This window comes from Pan troglodytes, chromosome 11 (assembly GCF_028858775.2).
Source record: "Pan troglodytes isolate AG18354 chromosome 11, NHGRI_mPanTro3-v2.0_pri, whole genome shotgun sequence".
NCBI classification, from domain to species: domain Eukaryota; kingdom Metazoa; phylum Chordata; class Mammalia; order Primates; family Hominidae; genus Pan; species Pan troglodytes.
This window is the reverse complement of record NC_072409.2, coordinates 23,803,750-23,824,863: the sequence shown is the minus strand read 5'-3', so window position 1 is coordinate 23,824,863 and position 21,114 is coordinate 23,803,750. Positions and strand designations below refer to the sequence as shown.

General features: G+C 45.2%; 1 protein-coding gene across 19 annotated transcripts in view; it reads left to right on the top strand.

Annotated features, from left to right (window-relative positions):
- TMEM268 (transmembrane protein 268) overlaps positions 1–16,347 on the top strand; it is a 33,756-nt gene extending 17,409 nt beyond the window's left edge. For 5 of the 19 annotated variants that reach the window (XM_016961531.4, XM_016961529.4, XM_016961527.3 and 2 more), the window contains 4 exons: positions 4,389–4,499; positions 7,614–7,694; positions 9,169–9,351; positions 13,785–16,347. In XM_016961531.4, the coding sequence (XP_016817020.1) occupies positions 4,389–4,499; positions 7,614–7,694; positions 9,169–9,351; positions 13,785–13,964 (555 nt within the window). In that variant the 3' untranslated portion in view covers positions 13,965–16,347. Of the gene's footprint in view, positions 1–4,388; positions 4,500–7,613; positions 7,695–9,168; positions 9,352–13,316; positions 13,410–13,784 lie in introns of all 19 variants that reach the window. The other 14 variants (XM_063787552.1, XM_063787551.1, XM_063787548.1 and 11 more) reach the window with 8 other exon arrangements.
- The last annotated feature ends 4,767 nt before the right edge of the window (positions 16,348–21,114 follow it).

Here is a 21,114-nt window from a genome sequence, read left to right as displayed (position 1 = left end):
CAAAGCCAGCAATGGCAGATCCAATCTTTTTCACATCTCCTTCTCTGGCTCTTTTGCCTCCCTCTTCTACTTTTAAGGACCCTTGTGATTACATTGGGCCAGCTGGATAATCTGAGATAATCTCCTAATTTTAAGGTCAGCTGATTAACAACATAAATTTCATCGGTGGCTTTAACTCCCCTTTGCTGTGTAACAACATTTGCACTGGTTTTGGCGAATAGGATTTAGACATCTTTGGGGACCATTTCTCTGCTACCACACCTATGTTGTCTTTCCACCTACTTGGGAAGCTCTTGTTCCTCCATCCCCCGATCCCTGGCACAGTGCTGGACTCTGATCTTGCCTGACTCAGAAAGAGGGGGCAGGATGTTGGGAAATGTAAATCAGCATTTGGGGTGTGAATTCCACTTAGTGCGTGTGTTCACGAGACAAACGGGAACTATATGGTGTACTCATTCTGTAAGGATCTTTGTTGGGCTTTGCCACAAGACTGACAAAATAATGCTGCCCTTGGGGTCTGTTGAAGCTTTCATGGCCCTTGTGTTTGGCCTATAAAACATAAATCGAGCTGGCTACTCCTGCAGCAAGAACTTTGTCTTGGGGAGGGGAAGAAGCAAAGTGTTTTGTTTTAGTTAGCAGGAGCAAGCAAAAAAGATTGGCACCTGACAGGTGCTTCGAGGATGTGGATGTAATTCACATGGTGGAGGGAATGCCTGCTTTGGCTCTCTGCCTCTGTCTCTTCTTTCCTCCTTTTATTCAGCTGGTATTTATGAAGCCCTTGATAGTACCAGGACATACCTTGTCAGGGCCGCACAGCCAGGAAACAGCAGAGCTGGGCTTTGGCCCAGGACTGACACTATTGAATTTACTGTTCCAACAATATATATCCATCCATCCATCCATCCATCCATCCATCCATCCATCCATCCATCCATCCATCCAAGACAGGTCTTACTCTGTGCCAGGCACAGATCCCAGAAAATGCGCAAGGCTTGTGTGCATCATGGAGGTCCCAGGTGCATCCTGGCAATGCCATCATCACTGTCTGCTCATTTAGGAGACTCCTTATTTTCTTCCTAATAATGTCCATCATTTCATGAGCACCTATTGTGTGCTGTATGCTTGGGGCTTCACGTCTATACCCAACAACAACCTTATAAGGAGGCAGGATACCGCCGCCATTTGCTAGCTCTGCAACTTGGGGTGAGTTACTTAATCTATCAGGGCCTCAGTTTCCTCATCTAAAACATGAGATAATAATTGTAGCTCCCTCATAGGGTTATTGTGAGAATTAAATGACTTAGACACACAAAGTGTTTATAATAGTACCTGGTGTAAAGTAAATGCTTTGTAAGTATTAACTGTTATTAACTCTGTTTGCCAGTGAGGAAACGGAAGTTCAGAGAGGTTAAGTAACCAGTCCATGGCCACACAGCCCTTCTCAGGTCTTCTTTTGGGTCTCAGCTCCAGGACCTCCTCCTCCCTAGATCCCTTGTCACTCAGGACTATGCAGATCCCCTCTTCCTGACCATTGTCACTCTTACTGTTAGCATCCTCTCTGTGTTGTTACTTGATGTCCTTGAGAGCATCAATGTCTGGCATAACTGTCTCGTTTTCCCTTTGGCGCACTGTTAGCCTTTCTCAGGATTGGAAGATTTGGGCCGGGCATGGTGGCTCACATTTATAATCCCAGTACTTTGGGAGGCTCAGGTGGGAGGATCACTTGGGCCCAGGAGTTTGAGACCAGGCTAGGCTACATTGTGAGACTCTGTCTCTACAAAAAATAAAATCAGCGGGGTGTGGTGGCACATGCCCATAGTCCTGGGAGGCTGAGGTGGGAGGATTGCTTGAACCTAGGAGTACAAGGCTGCAGTGAGCTGTGATGGCAACATTATACTCCAGCCTGCCTCAAAAAAAAAAAAAAAAAAGATTGGCTGGTTTGTAAAGGCAGGCAAGTCCTGGCACATTGCTAGGACACATGAGAAGTTCCAAGTTCCTACAAATATTTGTTTGTGGCTAACATGGCACAGTGAAAACACAATTATTTAAGTTCACTGTCATCCTCACTGTGATATTATCAGCTGACATGTGTTAAGTGTTCAGTTCTTTCAATTATTCTACATGGATTAACTCATTTCATCCTTATTATACCCCTCTGAGGTAGGAGCATTATTATCTCCATTTGGGGGTAAGGAGATGGAGGCAGAGAGATGTTTAGTAATTTGCCCAAGGTTATATGGGCAGTGAGAGATATGTTAGGAATTGAACTATTGGTGATATGGATTTCTAGAAGGAAGAAATCCACATCAAATCCAAATCCACATCCAAATCTTCTTACTACAGATCTAGGCAAAACAAAATATAATTATTCCTCAATTTTCATAGTAGAGGCATTCCTGGAAAACTCAGTGTACATTAAACTCATGCAAACAATCACGTTAAGTGGCTGGGCGTGGTGGCTCATGTCTGTAATCCCAGCACTTTGGGAGGCTGAGGTGGGAGAATTGCTTGAACCTAGGAGTTTGAGACCAGCCTGGGCAACATAGTGAGACTCGATCGCTACAAAAAATTTAAAAGTTAGCTGAGTGTGGTGGCATGCATGTGTGGTCCCAGCTGCTTGGGAGGCTGAGGCAGGAAGATCTGAGCTCAGGAGGTCAAGCCTGCAGTGAGCTGTGATCGTACCACTGCATTCCAACCTGGGTGACAGAGCGAGACTAGGTCTCCAAAAAAAAAAAAAAAAATCACTTTAGGTATAAATGTAAACTGGAGTTAGGTTGGCTGACCAGAGAATTCTAAGTAGATTTTTTTTATCTGCATGTATGCTCAGTGGGACATTTGGTGTCCAGGCAGCCCAGGGGACAGTCTTGAACATGCAGAATGGTTTCTAATAGGACATGTCTTTCAGTGGAAGGCATGGGTTCAGAACCCCTGTACCTCCTCCACTAAGTGCCAGCACTGTCCATCCGATCCCTGTGACAACCAAAGGGTCCTCCTTGCATTTCCAAAATCTCCCTTACAGGGTGCTGCCCCTTTTGAGAACTATTATTCTTGATCAGGCTGCTCTCTTCTAACTGAGTCTGAAAGTCCTCTTGTGCTCACGTCCCCAAACCAGCATCTGGGGTCCCCTTGTCCCTCCTCTTCTCCCCCACCTGTTTAGCATCCACTTTCCCAGCTGAATGTGTGGCATCCATTGGTTTGGGTAGGAGAGCAGGAGGCTGATTCCCAGAGTCCCTCCTGAGGGCCAGGCGCTGTGTTAGGTACTTTAAAGTAGGTGCTTTCTAGATGGAGTGAGTGCTTCACTTACACAACAGATTTGATGTGTCAGCTCAAACAGATCAAACCCATTTGATCTCCCATCTTCCGCAAATATCTTATGAACCTTGACAGAGTCCCAGGCCCTGGGTTAAGTACTTTACACACAATCTCAGTGAAATCTCACTCCATTCCTAGGAGGCAGAGACATTCTTTTATTCTACAACTGAAGAAAATAAGGTTCAGGGAAGGGACATACCTTGTCCAGGGCCATATAGCTAGGAAGCAGCAGAGCTGGGCTTTATCCCAGGGCTGTCTGACACTATTGAATTTACTGTTCCAGCTATCCCCCATCTCATTTTATTTTTCTTCCCTTATTTTTAAGAGATAGAGTCTCACTCTGTCACCTAGGCTGGAGTGCAGTGGCACAATCATAGCTTACTATAACCTCACACTCCTGGGCTCAAGTGATCCTCTCGCCTCACCCTCCCAAGTAGTTGGGACTACAGGTGGACGCTAACATGCCTAGCTAATTTTTTTTTTTTTTTGAGACGGAGTCTCACTCTGTTGCCCAGGCTGGAGTGCAGTGGCGTGATCTCTGTGCACTGCAACCTCCACCTCCTGGGTTCAAGCAATTCTCCTGCCTCAGCCTCCCGAGTAGCTGGGACTACAGGCGTGTGTCACCACGCCCAGCTAATTTTTGTATTATTAGTAGAGAAGGGGTTTCACCATGTTGGCCAGGCTGGTCTCGAACTCCTGACCTTGTGATCCACCTGCCTCGGCCTCCCAAAGTGCTGGGATTACAGGCGTGAACCACCGCACCTGGCCCCACCTAGTTAATTTTTAAACAATTTTTTATAGAGACGGCATCTCGCTACATTGTCCAGGCTGGCCTCAAACCCCTGGCTTCAAGAAATTCTCCTGCCTTAGTCTCTCAAAACACTGGGATTACAGGCATGAGTCACTGCGCCTGCCTCCACCCCTGACCATTTAATAGGGGAGGAAATGGGACAGTCCTGAGGGTGGGGATTGTCCCTTGGCATCTGGGGGTGGGATGGTGTGTTTCTACTGCCCAGAGCCTGGGAGCTCCCCAGTAGCATGGAGGTCTGGTGATGGGCCTGGCGTTTGTCTTACAGGCCAATACCAACACGGACCTGAGGCTGGCAGCTGCCAATGGAGCCCTCCTGAGACACCGGGTGCTGCTGGGGGTGACAGACACAGTGGAAGGATGCCAGAGTGTGATTCAGGTGCTGTGTCTCATGGTGACCTCTTCCTGATGGCCTAGTTTTATGTTGGGCTAATGGAGAGCAGTGGCCTCATGTTCTCCCAGCCTACACAGTGTTTGCAGTAGTCTGCTAATGAGATGGCTGTTGGCAGCCCTTTCCTTCCTCCCTGCCCTGGTGTTTCTTCCTCAAGACACCTTCTCTGTGCAGTAACCAGTGGCCTGGAACCTCCACGTGGCAGGGCTGGAAGGGAAGCACAGATAATGTCTACACCTTGCTGCTCACCTGGCATTTATTCAGCAGACGGAGCCTCCTCTGTGCTGTGCCCTCGGTTGGACACTGGCGACATTGAGGGGCCCATGCAAGGTCCCTGTCCTGGCAGAGGATGACAGGCATACAGTGAGACAGTCAACAGTAGCCTCTCTGGCCTTATAGCAAAGGGACAGCCCCCAACAAGGCTGAGAGGCAAGGTACACAGGGTCCCTTTGAAGGGCTGCATGGAGCTCACCATGGCTGGGGCTACACCAGAGTGACACAGCGGGGAGAGATGAGGCCGGAGAGGCAGGTCAGATGCTGAAGGCCTTGTTTGCCTGGCTTGGTCATTCTCTTTGCCCCGAACGCTGGGGGGGAGATCTGAAAGTGACTAGTATGGCGTGGCAGGGTGGGTCAGAACACAGTTAGGCCAGATCTCCTGATCCTGGCTGAACTCTCCTGTTCCTCCATCCATGCCTGATCTGCCCAGTGGAATTGCAAAACCTCCTCGGCACCACATCTGCATTCTCACCAGTCATGGCCCCTTGCCTGGTGGGAGCCCAGAGGTAGGTGTGCACGGGGGACCTGGGAAGAGGCTCCTCATGCACCTGCCTCAGTTCCTCCACGAATGTTTATTGAGAGCCTATTGTGTACCAGGCACTGTCCCAGGGATTGAGGCTGCAGCAGAGAACACATGCAGGTCCCTATGTTTGTGGAGCCTATCACACCCGAGATGGTGTAGGTATAAGATGATCTTGCCTATCATTGGAGTGAAGCAGATGACATCACAAGATTCTCGGCAGTTCAAGTGTGACATTGTAGACTGGGAGCTCCTGGAATGTGGGGGTCCTTTTTAGCCTCGTTTATCTTTGAATCTCCTTTATCCGTTGGCACATAGGAGTGGCTTGGCATGTGTTAGATGAATGCACGGATGGATAGATGACTAAAGAATGGGCTGGGCGTGGTGGCTCACGTCTGTAATCCCAGCACTTTGGGAGGCTGAGGCGGATGGATTGCCTGAGCTCAGGAGTTCGAAACCAGCCTGGGCAACGTGGTGAAACCCCGTCTCTACTAAAAATATAAAACAATTAGCAGGGCTTGGCAGTGTGCGCCTGTAGTCCCAGCTACTTGGGAGGCTGAGGCAGGAGAATCACTTGAACCCGGGAGGCAGAGGTTGCAGTGAGCTGAGATTGTGCCATTGCACTCCACACTCCAGCCTGGGCAACAGAGCGAGACTCCATCTCAAAAAAAAATAGAAAGAAAACAAAACAAAAAAGAGACACATCAGGTGGGCTCAGTGGCTCACCCCTATAATCCTAGCACTTTGGGAGGCTGAGGCAGGTGGATTGCTTGAATCTAAGAGTTCAACACCAGCAGCCTGGGCAACATGGCAAACTCTGTTTCTACAAAGAGTACAAAAACTAGCTGGGCATGGTGTCGCATGCCTGTATTCCCAGCTACTTGGAAGGCTGAGGTGGGAGGATCACCTGAGCGCGGGATGTCAAGGCTGCAGTGAGCTGTGATCGCGCCACTGCGCTCCAGCCTGGGTGCCAGAGTGAGACCCTGTCTCAAAAAAAAAAAAAAAAAAAAAGAATGGACACATCTTTTTAGACAACTTGAGTCTTTCAGTTTCTAAATAGTATCTTGGGATGAGGTGATACACTATCTGGCATGTCCTTCAGATTCACTGGGGGGTGCAGTGGAGGTTAGGGTGTTGGGGATGGGTACCAAGTGAGGATGGAGATGAACCAAGAGTGGCCACGAGGTGACCTAACAGTTGCAGCGGGAGGATGGGTTGCTGTCATCTACTTCTGTATATGCTTGGAAATTTTCATAGTAAAAAGCTTTAAAGGAACCATTTGAGAAATCCTCCCTTGTGGGTATGACATTGGGAGACTAGTTGGCAAGAAGGCTGTGACTTTAGGTCTCATGGGTCAGTCAGTGGGAGGAAGGAGGTCTGGGAACCAGAGGAGGTGGCCAGTGGATGGGAGTTTGGGGCAAGGGCCACCAGTTTCTCCAAGAACTTCAATTAGGATGTGTGGCAGCTGTGGTCTTGACAGGTTGTCGTAATGTGAATGTGGAAGATTTCAGCCTGGTTAAATTTAGCTTGGCCGGCCCCTGGGGTGGAAGGGGAGGCACAGGTGGGGTACGGACTTCTCGCCCTGCTTCTGTCCCCACAGGCACCCAGGTTGATTACCTCAGACCTGGTTGTGGGCCACAGGTGTCAGCTCTGAAGGGTTTCACTCATTTGCATGTTCACGCCCCGCCCATTGAGGATGAAGGTGGCCTCAGGTGGACAGGTGATGTCCAGGAGGGTTCGGAGTCTGTCTGGGATGCTCAGCAGCTTGTGGGAAATGGGGCCGCAGCCATTTTGAACAGGGTTTAACTTTTTCTTTTCTTTTCTTTTCTTTTCAGACAGAGTCTTTCTCTGTCACCCAGGCTGGAGTGCAGTGGTGTGATCTTGGCTTACTGCAACCTTCACCTCCCAGGTTCAAGTGATTCTTGTGCCTCAGGCGCCTGAGTAGCTGGGATTACAGGCGTCCACCACCACACCCAGCTAATTTTTTGTATTTTTTTGTAGAGACAGGGGTTTCACCATGTTGGCCAGGCTGGTCTTGAACTCCTGGCCTCAAGTGATCTGCCTGCCTCGGCCTCCCACAGTGCTGGGATTACAGGTGTGAGTCACTGCATCTGGCCTAGGGTTTGACCTTTTCTAAACTTGCACACAAAGCCATTTTTCTACCAACCATACAAATGAGACGTTGTCATGGTGCCAAATGGCACCTTCCTGCCAGACAGCAGGCTAAATAGGACTGTCTCAGGGAGGAAGAGTTCAGGGTTGGGCTGCCCTTGAGCCACGGTGGTCACTGCTGCTTCTCCCCACAGCTTTGGTTTGTCTACTTCGACCTGGAGAACTGTGTGCAGTTTTTGTCTGATCATGTTCAAGAAATGAAGACTAGCCAAGAGGTAAGATATCTTCAGTGAAAAAACAAAACAAAAACCAGGAGGCCAAGTTGTATCGATTGCATTATCTTAAGGGTGGGAAAATGTCTGAGAAGAAGTTACTTGGAAGAATACCTACGAGCAATCAGTGGTTGTTTTGCCTAGGGAATTATGGCTGCTTTTCTGCTTCTTTTTAATGCCTCGCTTCTTCTGCATTTCCTATGGTGAGCATATATTTCTTCTTCTTCTTTTTTTTTTTTTTCCTGAGACAGAGTTTCACTCAGTTGCCCAGGCTGGAGTGCAGTAGAGTGATCTCTGCTCACTGCAACCTTCGCTTTGTGGGTTCAAGCGGTTCTCCTGCCTCAGCCTCCTGAGTAGCTGGAATTACAGGTGCCTGCCATCACACCTGGCTAATTTCTTGTATTTTTAGTAGAGACGGGGTTTCACCATGTTGGCCAGGCTGGTCTTAAACTCCTGACCTCAGGTGATCCGTCTGCCTTGGCCTACCAAAGTGCTGGGATTACAGGTGTGAGCCACCACACCCGGCCATATATTTCTTTATAATTATAATATTAATAAATTTTGGTGGATTCCAAAGTATCACGCATTGAGGCAACTTTTACTTGTTCACAGTGCCTTTCTACCGTTTATTAAGAAAATCAGAGGGATCTTGCTCTGCTTCTACAGAGGAGGAAACAGGCTCCGGGATGACCTGTTACCAGCCTGTGGTCATGGAGCTGGCTGGTGATGCCCAGGTTTGGAGGCCAGGCCTCCTGTCTCCGAGCCCTGGGCTCCTTCTCTAGGATCAGCCTTTTCTGAGCCCCGGCTGCAGTGAGTCTTGAAGTCAGAGTTGTGACTTAGCCCTGAATTTGGCTCATTAGTTCCTGTGTGGCCTCAGGCAGGGCCTTTGAGTCTCAGTTTATTCATTTGCAACATATGGATAAAGATACCCACATCCCAGGCTGCTTTGAGCAAGTGAGAGCATGAGAGGAAAAATATTTGTTTGTTTGTTTTGAGGCAGAGTCTTGCTGTGTCACCCAGGCTGGAGTGCAGTGGCGCCATCTTGACACACTGCAACCTCTGTCTCCCAGGTTCAAGCGATTCTCATGCCTCAGCCTCCTGAGTAGCTGGGACTACAGGTGCGTGCCACCACACCAGGCTAATTTTTGTATTTTTAGTGGAGACTGGGTTTCACCATGTTGGCCAGGCCGGTCTTGAACTCCTAGCCTCAAGTGATCCCTCTGCCTTGGCTTCCCAAAGTGCTGGGATTACAGGCATGAGCCACCATGCCTGGTTATAAAAGGAAAAATATTTAGAGCTATTAATGACCATCTGTAGGGAATTATGTAATATCCCGAATGCGACTAGCTTTTTCTGAGGTCATCATCCGAGTCTGAGACCTCATCTTCTGCTCGGTCTGCAGCTTGGGGAGGGACTCAGCCTCGCAGATACCACCTGATTTAGGCACTCCTGAGCCCCTTCTCTGTTTCCTTTGCAGTCCTTGCTGAGAAGCAGATTGAGCCAGTTGTGTGTTGTCATGGAGACTGGGGTGAGCCCTGCAACAGCGGAGGGGCCTGAGAACTTGGAGGATGCTCCTCTCCTGCCCGGCAATTCTTGCCCTAACGAGAGGCCACTCATGCAGACTGAGCTTCATCAGCTTGTTCCTGAGGCTGAGCCGGAGGTAACAGGCACTGGGGCTTGTTGGGGCCATCTTCCCTCGGGGGAATTTGCATAGAGAAAGCCTATGTGGGGGCTTCTTAGATTCCCTGAGACATGCTTCTCTCAGTTAGTAGACACCATTCAAATCTAGCTCAGGAGTTTTCAATCTTTTCATTCTTCACCCTAGCACTTAAAAAGATAGTTAACAGGAAGCATTTTATATTTATTGGGACTTTTTGTTGCATTATTTAATATCTTGGATATTCTTTTTGATGGTTGCATTGGATGGTTAGTTGCATGTTGATAGATTATAGCTTACTTAACCATGAACATATTGATGAACATTTGGGTCTCAGTCAATTAATCAGTTATTTATTCATCTATCCAACCATTCATCCATCTACTTTAATTGCAGTTAGAGAGTTGACTCTTCTTTGAATTTTTTTTTTGTTTTTGTTTTTTGTTTTGAAACAGGGTCTCACTCCCATCACCCAGGCTGGGGTGCAGTGGTGTGATCACTGCTCATTATGGCCTCAACTTCCCAGGTTCAAGCAATCCTCCCACCTCAGTCTCCTGAGTAGTTGGGACTGTAGGCATGTGCCACCACACCTGGCTAATTTTTTGTATTTTTATTAGAGGCAGGGTTTTGCCATGTTGCCCAGGCTGGTCTCCAACTCCTGGGCTCAAGAGATCTACCCACCTCAACCTCCCACTTCTTTGCATTTCTGTTAAATTTCAGTTCCTGCAGCCCCAGAGTTCTGTTGGGTCCTGCCATCCATACTGTCTCTTGGCTATGGCTAAGCACTGGCAGACCAGAAATCTGAAAATGTGCAGCTTGTGCTTACCTCTTCTCATGATGAGGACAGACCCACTGTCAGGGAGACAAGCAGTGATGGTGACCTCAGGTGACGTTTGAAACTTCAGAAGAGCACTTATATCTTTTCAGCCAAGAGATTTGGGGATTCAAGGTCCAAACCAGTCCAGGCTTACTCTTTTGTGCTGGTGGGGAGTAGGAAGCCTGCAAGTAGTACTATTTAAAAGAGAAAATGACAGGAACGTGCAGTGGCTCAGGCCTGTAATCCCAGCACTTGGGAGGCTGAGGCGCGAGGATCATTTGAGTCCAGGAGTTCAAGTTGATCCTTCCGCCTCAGCCTCCCAAAGTCCTAGGGTTACAGGCATGAGCCACCATGCCCGGCCTCTATTAAAATCTTTTATCTTTTTATATTAATTTTTAAATTTTTATTTAGAGACGGGGTTTTACCGTGTTGCCAAGGCTTGTCTTGAACTCCTGAGCTCAAGCGATCCACCTGCTTCAGCCTCCCAAAGTGTTAGGATCACAGGTGTGAGCCACCGTGCCCTGCCAAAATATTTAAAAAAACAAAAAGAGAAATGATAACTGTATTAACCTCTTCACTTTATCCTATTGACTTTTTTTTTTTTTTTTAAAGAGAAGAGATTGATAAGGTTGTGTACTTTCTTGTGACATGCGTGTGTGGGTTTTTGTGCAATAGCCCATTAAATATGGGTCTTTTAAGTGATTATTTTTAGATTTACTCAAACCAATAGTAATATAATTTCCTATCATGAGTATCAAGTGTGTGCACATGTTTTTAAAGTAGCTGCCCTTATAATTTAGTTAATGAAAATATAATCGATGCCCAAGTCTCAACCTGGGCCAGATGGTCACATTTCAGTAGGAACCTAGTGTCTGTAAAAGATGGAAAGATAGTGATAATGACCTCTTACATTTTTACAGATTTTTCTCATGCATAAAATTCATTAGCATACTCTTCGAGGTATGAATTATTTTCCCTTTTTCCTTGGTGGGTGAAATAAGGTTCCAAGAGGTCAGCTGACTGGCCCAAGGTTGCCAGAAAGGGAGAGTGCAGTAAGCCCATGGCAGAAGCCAGCCCTGCTGATTCTAAGTAGGCCAATGTTCTGGCTACAGTTCCTTGCTTCTTACATTATTGATTTTAGAGTAAACTGGCGAGAAGACCAATCTGAGTTAGTGAGTGGTAAACTATTTGAAGTGTTTTATATTTTCTAGCACAAAGGATAACTTGAAACAAAAGCTAATCTTATGAACCATGTGGGGTTTCTGCTTTTTTGAGTGATAATGATGGAAAGATATTGATGCCATTTGTGGAGCACTAGGCACTGGGCTCAATGCTTTCTGTCTATTAGTCTCTCTGTCTCTTTTTTTTTTTTTCGAGAGGGAGTTTTGTTCTTTTGCCCAGGCTAGAGTGAAGTGGTGTGATCTCGGCTCACTGCAAACTCCATCTCCCAGGTTCAAGCAATCCTCCTGCCTCAGCCTCCCAAGTAGCTAGGATTACAGGCGTCCGCCATGATGGCTGGCTAATTTTTGTATTTTTAGTAGAGATGGGCTTTCACCATGTTGGCCAGGCTGGTCTTGAACTCTTGACCTCAGATGATCCACCTGCCTTGGCCTCCCAAAGTGCTAGGATTACAGGTGTGAGCCACCACGCCCGGCCTCTATTAGTCTCTTTAATCCTCACTCTAACTTAGAGGGGTCAGTGCCACTATTTTCCTTATTCTACCAATGAAGAAATGGGCTCAGTAATGTGAAGTGACTGCTCTGGGTTAGTCATAGAGTGGCTGAGTTGAAACTCCCTCTTGGCCTTTTTGACTTTAAAGCCTATCCTTAATTACTAACTCTACAGACATACCTAGTGTAACCCACACTTCATTTCATTACATTCAGAGTGGACACAAGTATTGCGAAAGAGCTTCAACCCCATGCTTAAGGAAGTTAAGCATTTCCCCTGAGATCCCATCTTCTAGACCAGTGAATGGATCTTTACAGACCAACTGTGTTAATAAGAATGTGCATTAAGGCCTAGCGCCGTGGCTCACGCCTGTAATCCCAACACTGTAGGGAGGCCAAGGCAGGAGCCCAGGAGTTCAAGACCAGCCTGAGCAACATAGTAAGATCCCATGTCTTTTTTTTTTTTTTTTTGAAACGGAGTTTTGTTCTTTTTGCCCAGGCTGGAGTGCAATGGTGCCATCTTGGCTCACTGCAACCTCTGCCTCCGGGTTCAAGTGATTCTCCTGCCTCAACCTCCCAAGTAGCTGGGATTACAGGCATGTGCCACCACGCCTGGCTAAATTTTTTTTGTGTTTTCAGTAGAGACGGGGTTTCACCATGTTGACAGGCTGGTCTTGAACTCCTGACCTCAAGTAATCTCTCCTGCCTTGGCCTCTCAAAGTGCTGGGATTACAGGCATGAGCCACTGTACCCGGCTGTACTGTGTCTTTAAAAAAGAAAAAAAAGTACATTACATTCAATTTTTTAATCCTTTTTTACTTAAAATTTTTTTATTGTGGCAAATATACATAATATAAAATGTACCATCTTAACCATTTTAAGTATATAGTTCAGCAGCATGAGGTACATTCACATCGTTATGCAACCATCACCATCAGCCATCTGCAGAATGTTTTCCTCTTCCCAAATTGAAGCTCTGTGCTCATTAAACACTAACTTCCCCTTCCCTCCTTCCTCCCCACCCTCAACCCCTAGAAACCACCATTTTACTTTCTCTCCCTGTGAACTGATTACTCTAGGTGCCTCGTATTAGTGGAATCATACAGTACATGTCCTTTTGTGATAAACCTAATTTTTATAAGCAATCTCTTTTTTTCCCTTTTTTATGTTTTTCTTTCTTTTTTTTACTGTCAGTGATCATATTTCAATGTAAGCAGTTTCTTTTAATATGTTAGGAGTACTTGTGTAAAGAAATCTACCAGGTACCTTGTATGAATTAAATAATTCTGCTATAATGGGAATATTCCTCTCCCCGCCTCCACATTTAACTAGTAATTTTCTTCAAGTGAGTCACTTTGATCTCATGTACTTTACAGACTCATAGACATTTGAAAGTGGAAAAAATGTATTTGTGGCTGGCTAGGTTTACTTTCTTTTTATATTTTTAAAATATATTTTTAATTTTAATTTTATTTTTGTAGAGACAGAGTCTCGCTCTGTTGCCCAGGCTGGTCTCAAACTCCTGACCTCAAGTGATCTTCCTACCTCGGCCTACCAAAGTGCTGGGATTACAGGTTTGAACAACCATGACTGGCCAGCTAGGCTTAAAAAATTAGATAATTAGAAATTAGGTAATTTCTCTAGGGCTTCGAGGTTGCATATTTTTTTTGTGCGTATTATTATTGCCATTCAGCAGTTAGTTACCCACCTTGGCAACGAGGACACTGAGGCTGCAGGAGCCCCACAGGCCATGAGTTGCAGAACTGGGCTTCTGGACCAGGCTGGCATCTTCTGAGAGTCCCAGGTGCTGACCTGGCCTGGTTCTTCCTAGTGAGCATCACTGCTGGGTCCAGGGGCAAGAAAGCAGCATGGCCTTCCCCTGGTGCCTAAGCCCTTTTTCCTCAAGGGGCTCCCCTGTGGTATTCAATCTGCTTCCCTGCCTCTTCTAGGAAATGGCCCGCCAGCTGCTGGCAGTGTTTGGCGGTTACTACATCCGGCTTCTAGTGACCTCCCAGCTCCCTCAGGCAATGGGGACACGACACACGAACTCTCCGAGAATTCCATGCCCCTGCCAGCTCATAGAAGCCTACATCCTAGGCACAGGGTGCTGCCCGTTCCTGGCGAGGTGACCTAGGGATGAAGGTACTCATCTTCCTTCAAGACTGAGCAGTCAGGAAGGCTTCAGGAGCCCAAGATGGCCAATGGGGAGCCCCAGGTGAGGAGAGAAGCATCTGGGGGCACTCCAAAAGGGGCCTGTGATGTCAGCCACTGGGGTGTTGTGCTCACTTCAGGGCCCAGCACAAAAATCCTTGTTTGACATCTCATGCTGACCCCCTGGCCTTTGCAGAAGCTGATGGTTACAGAGCTAGTCCCACCAAAGCTACTCTCTCTGCTGCTTAGAACTGTGGACACGTATGGAAAGACTGGACCCCCATTGCTTTCATTGTTCAGAGAACCCAGGAGACATGAAGATGACCAGACTGGGCAAATTATGTGTCCAAAACTTGGCCTCAGATGATGTTTCCATCTCCAACCCCTTCATGCCAGATGGGGAAACTGAGGCTCAGAGAGGATACTGCTCTATGTGGCATTGCCTTGAACCCCTAAAATTATCAGACTGCCTTTTTCCAATATAAAGAAAAAAAGTAAGTTTTCAGAATTCTCTCAATTTTTAAGTTTTTCTCCCCCATATTTTGTGAAAAGCAGTGGTATGTGTATGTGTTGTCTACCAGTACACAGGCTGCAGAAGACAGAGACAGAAGAAAGAGATCAAGGGCAGATAACTGTTGATAGGAATATTTGAGAAAGATTGATCCTGTTTGACTTGAGGACTTATTTTGTTCACAGGCATGCACGCTTGTGGTTGTGGTTTTATATTACAGATGTAGAACAACGGTTATGTTTCCCGACATGAACATTGTCCTGGAATGAAGCGTGATCAGCCACTTGTGGAATTCTTTGAAGAGCTCAGAGGCTTCCAAGTGATCTGCTCCTGAACAAGTTTGAAGACCTATTGTTTCATAGACCCAAGACCAAACGCATCTAAAGGATCCCCAGCCCCCAAGACCTAGCCTTTGTCTGCGATTTTGGCTTCATCTCCCACAAAACCCCTTTATGAGTTCACGCTCTTTCCTGGACTGACTTACCTATTCCTTTCCATTTGTTGGACTCCTATTCATGCTTCAAAGTCCAGCTTTCTGAAGCCCTTCTTTAGGAAGCCTTCCCACACAGCCAACCCTGCTGCTCTCTGCCTCCTTTAAATTCTTGATACAGCTGCTGCTTGTTCTGATGTTTTATGGTATTGATTCTGTTTTCCTGTGTATATGCCAGTTTTTCTAGCTAGACTGTAAACTCCTTAAGGACAGAGACTACACCTTGTACTTTTTGTGCATGACCTGGACCTGCTAAGGAAAAAAAAAAAATCCTGTGGATTGATTGCTTTGCCATCCCCACAGCAGCTTTTGCAAATTGCTTTCCAAACTCACTTGAATGATGACATTGCTATGGACCTGGGTTCTGGACCTGATCTGCCACTTCAAGCTGTGTAATTTTTGGCAAGTTGCTTTCTTTGCCTGGTCCTCAGTTTGCCCATCAATATAATGGGTGGATTGGATGATTTTTTTTTTTTTTTTTAATTGAGATGGAGTCTTGCACTGTCACCCAGGCTGGAGTGCAGTGGCGCGATCTTGGCTCACTGCAACCCCCGCCGCCTAGGTTCAAGTGATTCTCATGCCTCAGCCTCCCAAGTAGCTGGGACTACAGGTGTGCACCACTACTCCTGGATAATTTTTTGTGTTTTTAGTAGAGATGGGGTTTCGCCATGTTGGCCAAGCTGGTCTTGAACTCCTGACCTCAGGTGATCCACCCGCCTCAGGCTCCCAAAGTGCTGGGATTACAGACGTGAGGCACCACAACCGGCCTGGATGATTCTTAAGGGCCCTTCTAGGACCAAAGTTCTGGGAATTTCTAGCTTATTCTGCCCCCTCGTAGCCCTTGGCCTATCTATCTTTATCCACATGCAGAAACATCTGGCAACCCCACATGGCTGAGATGACCTGGTCCTAGGACACCCTTGGACAGAAGACTGGCATACCTAGCAGACCTGGATTTTTCTTCCTGATCTGCTGCTTCCAAGTTGTGTGACCTTGGCTAAGTCACTTAACCTTTCTGATTGTCATTTCGCTTTTTAATAAAGTGGGTCTGGTGAACAAGAAATGTAATAAACACGTGGCTTGCCATTCAAGAGATGAGTCTGACCATTCACTTTCTGTGTGCCAGAGAAGAGAGATCATGGGTATAGACCAGCCCCTGGAAAGGCTGCTTTGGTCAAGGCTGAGAGCAGCTTTGCTCAAGGAAATTATTCACGAAGGTGACCACTGTCTTTCTGACCTGGCACAGAGGAAATGTTGGCTGTGAATGTGACCAATAGAAAGAAGCCCGTATTTCTCAGTCAGTCCTAGAACCCCGGTAAGTAATTAACAGAGAATAAAAATGTGTTTGTTAAATGACAAAGCAGCAGTTTTTCAATTGTAAGGTCTGCTTGAGAGCCTTTGATGTGTGTTTCTTTTCCTGACTTTTCCTTTCTTTAGAATTTTTGATGGTCTCACCTGGTGGGTGGGGCTTTCAGGGTATGCCCACAATGTACATTTCTCGGCATCTGTGCCTCAGTTTCCTCATTTATAAAATCCCTATGATCTCTGTCTCACCTACTTTACGGGGTTGCTGTGAAGATCGCATACTACACACAGGAATGCTCATCAGTTTTTAAATTTTATTTAATTTTTATTTATTTTTTTTAAATGTAATTTTTTCAGAGAGATAAGGTCTTGCTATGTTACCCAGCCTAGTCTTGAACTCCTGGCCTCAAGTGATCCTCCTGCCTTGGCCTCCCATGCTGCTGGGATTACAGGTGTGAACTACCATGCCCAGCCAGCTCCTAAGTCTTAAGGCTCTGTGTTAGTGATAGATGTGGCCATGGTGGAGGCAGTGCGATGTCTTCGAGTGAGAGTGAAGGTGGTAACTCATTGCATGGATTCTAGAGTTCTGTTTATTCTAATCCAAGTTCTTCCACTTAAAAACAATGTTCTTCCTCTCATTAAGTCTCATTCCTCATCTATAGGATGGGAATAAGAGCATGTACCTGGCAGGTTGTTGTAAGGATTAAATGATGTAAAAAAATGTCAAGTGCTTGCAACTTTGAATACCAAACTTGAGTGAAAGCTCAATAAATTGTTACTTAAAAAATTTTTTGTCTCGTATATTGTAGATACCTGATGTATATTTTTGTTGATCTAGCAGGTCATTAACCGTTAAGATTATTCAGTCTGCCTCAGACCTCAGCTATTTCAGTGCCATGGGGTATATTTATGTCAATAAAGATTTTAGTCAAATCTCTGGAATTCAGCATCCAGAGATAATATAGCAAGGAGATAAAGAGCAAGCTGGTGACTTCGGGCCAGATGCTCACTCTTTCTGTACTTTCTGTACCTAATTTCCTCATGTATTAAGGGGGGAGTGTGATAATAAGGGGGATTAATGGGAGTGATTGATGTGAAGCACAAAGCCTGGTCCACAGTAAGGGCTCAGTCAGTGGGGGCGTTTCTTCTGCAGCTGCTGGCTGCTGTTGGCTCCTAGTTTATGTTATCCTATGTTATCTTATAGTTGAGTGTTTTTACACTTAGGTCTGTGATTCATTTTGAGTTAGTTTTTCTGAAGGTTGTAAGGTCTCCATCTGGATTAATTTTTTGCATATTGTTCCAGCACCATCTGTTGAAAAGACTCTCTTTGCTCCATTGTATTGCCTTTGCTTTTTTTTTTTTTTTTTTCAAGAATCAGTTGACTATACTTATGTGGGTCTCTTTCTGGGCTCTCTATTTGTTCCATTGATCTATGTGTCTGTTCTTTCCCAATAACACACTGTCTTGATTACTGTAGCTTTATAGTAAGTCTTGAAATTGGATAGTGTGAGTCCTCCAACTTTGTTCTTCTCTCCCAATGTTGATTTGGCTATTGTGTGTCTTATGCCTTTCCATGTAAACTTTAGAATCAGTTTGTCAATATCCACAAACTAACTCACTGTTTATTTTGATTGAGATTGCATCAAATCCATAGATCAAGTTGCAAGAACTGACATTTTCACAATATTGATTTTTATCCACAAACATAGAATCTGTCTTCATTTATTTAGTTGTTCTTTGATTTCTTTTATCAGTTTTGTAGGGGTTTTTCCCTTTTCCTACAGTTTTTTTTTTGGTAATTTTTCTTATAGATCTTGTACATATTTTGTTAGATTTATAAGATTTATACCTAAATATCTTATTTTTGGGGGTGCTAATAAAAATAGTATTGTGTATTTAGTTTCAAATTTCATTTGTTCATTGCTAGTATATGGGAAAGTGATTGAATTTTATCTACTCACATTGTATCCTGCAACCTTGCTATAATCTCTTATTAGTTTTAGGAGTTTCTTTGTTGATTCTTTTGTTGATGAGATAATCATCTCACCTGTAGACAAACACAGTTTTATTTCTTCCTTCCTCATCTGTATATCTGTATACTTTTTATTTCCTTTTCTTGTCCTATTTCATTGGCTTGGACTTCCAGTATGATGTTGAAGAGTAGTGGTAAGAGGGAACATTCTTGCCTTGTTTATGATTGTAGTGGGAGTTTCTAGTGTCTCACTATTTTTTGTTTGTTTGTTTGAGACAGAGTCTTGGTCTGTTGCCCAGGCTGGAGTATAGTGGTACAATCTCAGCTCACTGGAACCTCCACCTCCTGGGTTCAAGCAATTTTCCTACCTCAGCCTCCCGAATAGCTGGGATTACAGGCCTGCACCACCATACCTGACTAATTTTTATATGTTTATTTTTTTATTTTTATTTTTTTTTAGTAGAGATGGGGTTTCTCCATGTTGGCCAGCCTGGTCTCAAACTCCTGACCTTAGGTGATCTGCCCTCCTTGGCCTCCCAAAGTGCTGGGATTACAGGCGTGAGCCACCATGCCTGGCATTCACTATTAAATATAATGTTAGCTCCGGACTTTCTGGTAGGTTTTTTTTGTTTTGTTTTGAGACAGTGTCTTGCTCCATCACCAGGCTGGAGTGCAGTGGCCCGATCTCACCTCACTGCAACCTCTACTTCCTGAGTTCAAGCAATTCTCCTGCCTCAGCCTCCCGAGTAGCTAGGACTACAGGCGTGTGCCACCACGCCCAGCTAATTTTTTTGTGTTTTTAGTAGAGATCGGGTTTCACCATGTTGGCCAGGATGGTCTTGATCACTTGACCTTGTGATCCGCCCGCCTCAGCCTCCCAAAGTGCTAGGGATTACAGGTGTGAGCCATCGTGCCCGGCCCTAGTAGGTTTTTTGTTTTGTTTTGAGACAGGGTCTCACTCTGTTATCCAGGCTGGAGGCTGGAGTGCAGTGGCACAATCACAGCTTACTGCAGCCTTGATCTCCCGAGCTCAAGCAATCCTTCTGAGTAGCTGGGTCTATATGCCATTTATTTATTTTTGTTTTTGAAATGGGATCTCACTCTGTCACCCAGGTTGGAGTGGAGTAGTGGGATCTTGGCTCACTGCAACCTCTGCCTCCCAGGCTCAAGTGATCCTCTCACCTCAGCCTCCTGAGTAGCTGGGACCACAGGCATGCACCACCATGCTTGGCTACCAAAAGGTAGAGACAGGGTTCTGTCATGTTGATGTTGCTCAGTTTGGTCTTGAACTCCTGAGTTCAGGTGATCCACCCACCTTGGCTTCCCAAAGTGCTGAGATTACAGGCGTGAGCCACTGTGCCTGGCCTGGGCCACCACATCCAGCCATAATTTTTTAGTTTTTTGTAGAGATGGGGTCTCATTATGTTGCCCAGGCTGATCTTGAACTCCTGGAGTTGATCCTCCCACCTCAGCCTTCCAGAGTGTTGAGATTTCAGGCGTGAGCCACCATGCCTAGATGAGATATCCTTTAACAAGTTGAGAAAGTTTCTTCTCTATTCCTTGCTTACTGAGAGGAAATTAGCTTTCTTTTGGTTAGTCATTGCATAGTATATCTTTGTTCATCCTTTTACTTTTGACCTCTTCACATTCTTACATTTAAGGTTTCACCCTTGTAGGCATGTAAGATTTGCTTTTTTGAAATTAAGTTTTTTTCTAATTCAAAGTATTTACTACACTATATCTAATGTGTTTACTGATAGACTTGGGTTTGAATGTACCATCTTACTAATAATTCTTTCTATCGGTTTTTCTCTTACTGTGTTCTTTTCTTTTTTCTGTCTTTTTTCCTTCTTTTGGATTAAGGTTGTTTGTTTTGGGTAATTTCTCCTTTATTAGCATATGAAGTATACTTTTCTTTCAGTTCTTACCCTAGATTTAACAAGCATCCTTGACTTATTGAAGTGTATTATACATGATCACTTCTATCATTTCCTGGATAACCCAACGACTATACAATTCTTTTTTTTTTTTTTTTTTTTTTGGAGATGGAGTCTCCCTCTGTGGCCCGGGCTAGAGTGCAGTGGTACGATCTTGGCTCACTGCAACCTCTGCCTCCCAGGTTCAAGTGATTCTCCTGCCTCAGCCTCCCGAGTAGCTGGAATTACAAGTGTGCACCACCACACCCTGATGATTTTTGTATTTTTAGTAGAGACAGAGTTTCACTATGTTGTCCAGGCTCGTCTCGATCTCCTGACCTCAAGTGATCCACCTGCCTCAGCCTCCCAAAGTGCTGGGATTACAGGTGAGAGCTACCGTGCCTGGCCCCAACAACTATACAATTCTTTCACCTTTCTACCTGTTACGGTAGTCTTGTCATGGATTTCAATTTTCTATGTATTTTAAGCCACAACAGACATTCTTATTAATGCTTTCTATAGTCAATATTCATTTAGATTTATTCACATGTTACTTTTTATTGCTCTTTGTTACTTCAATTTTATTGCCCTTTGTTCCTTTCTGTATTTCCATACATCTATTTTGGATCCTGCTTCTGGAACTAACTTTAGAATTTTTCTTCAATATAGTATCATATTTAGTATAGTATATTTAGAAATACCTTTAGTATTTTCCTTTCAGTACAGATCTTATGGTGACAAATTCAATTTTTGTTTGCTGAGAAGTCTGTATTTTGTTTTTATTTTTGAAAGATATTTTTGGTAAGTAAGGAATTCTAGGTTAGTGCAGTTATTTTCTTTCAACCTTTTGAAGATGTCATTGGTTTCTGTTGCTTCTGTTGAGAAGTCATCTGTCAGCCCCATTGCTGCTCTCAATATTTTCTCTTTGCATTGA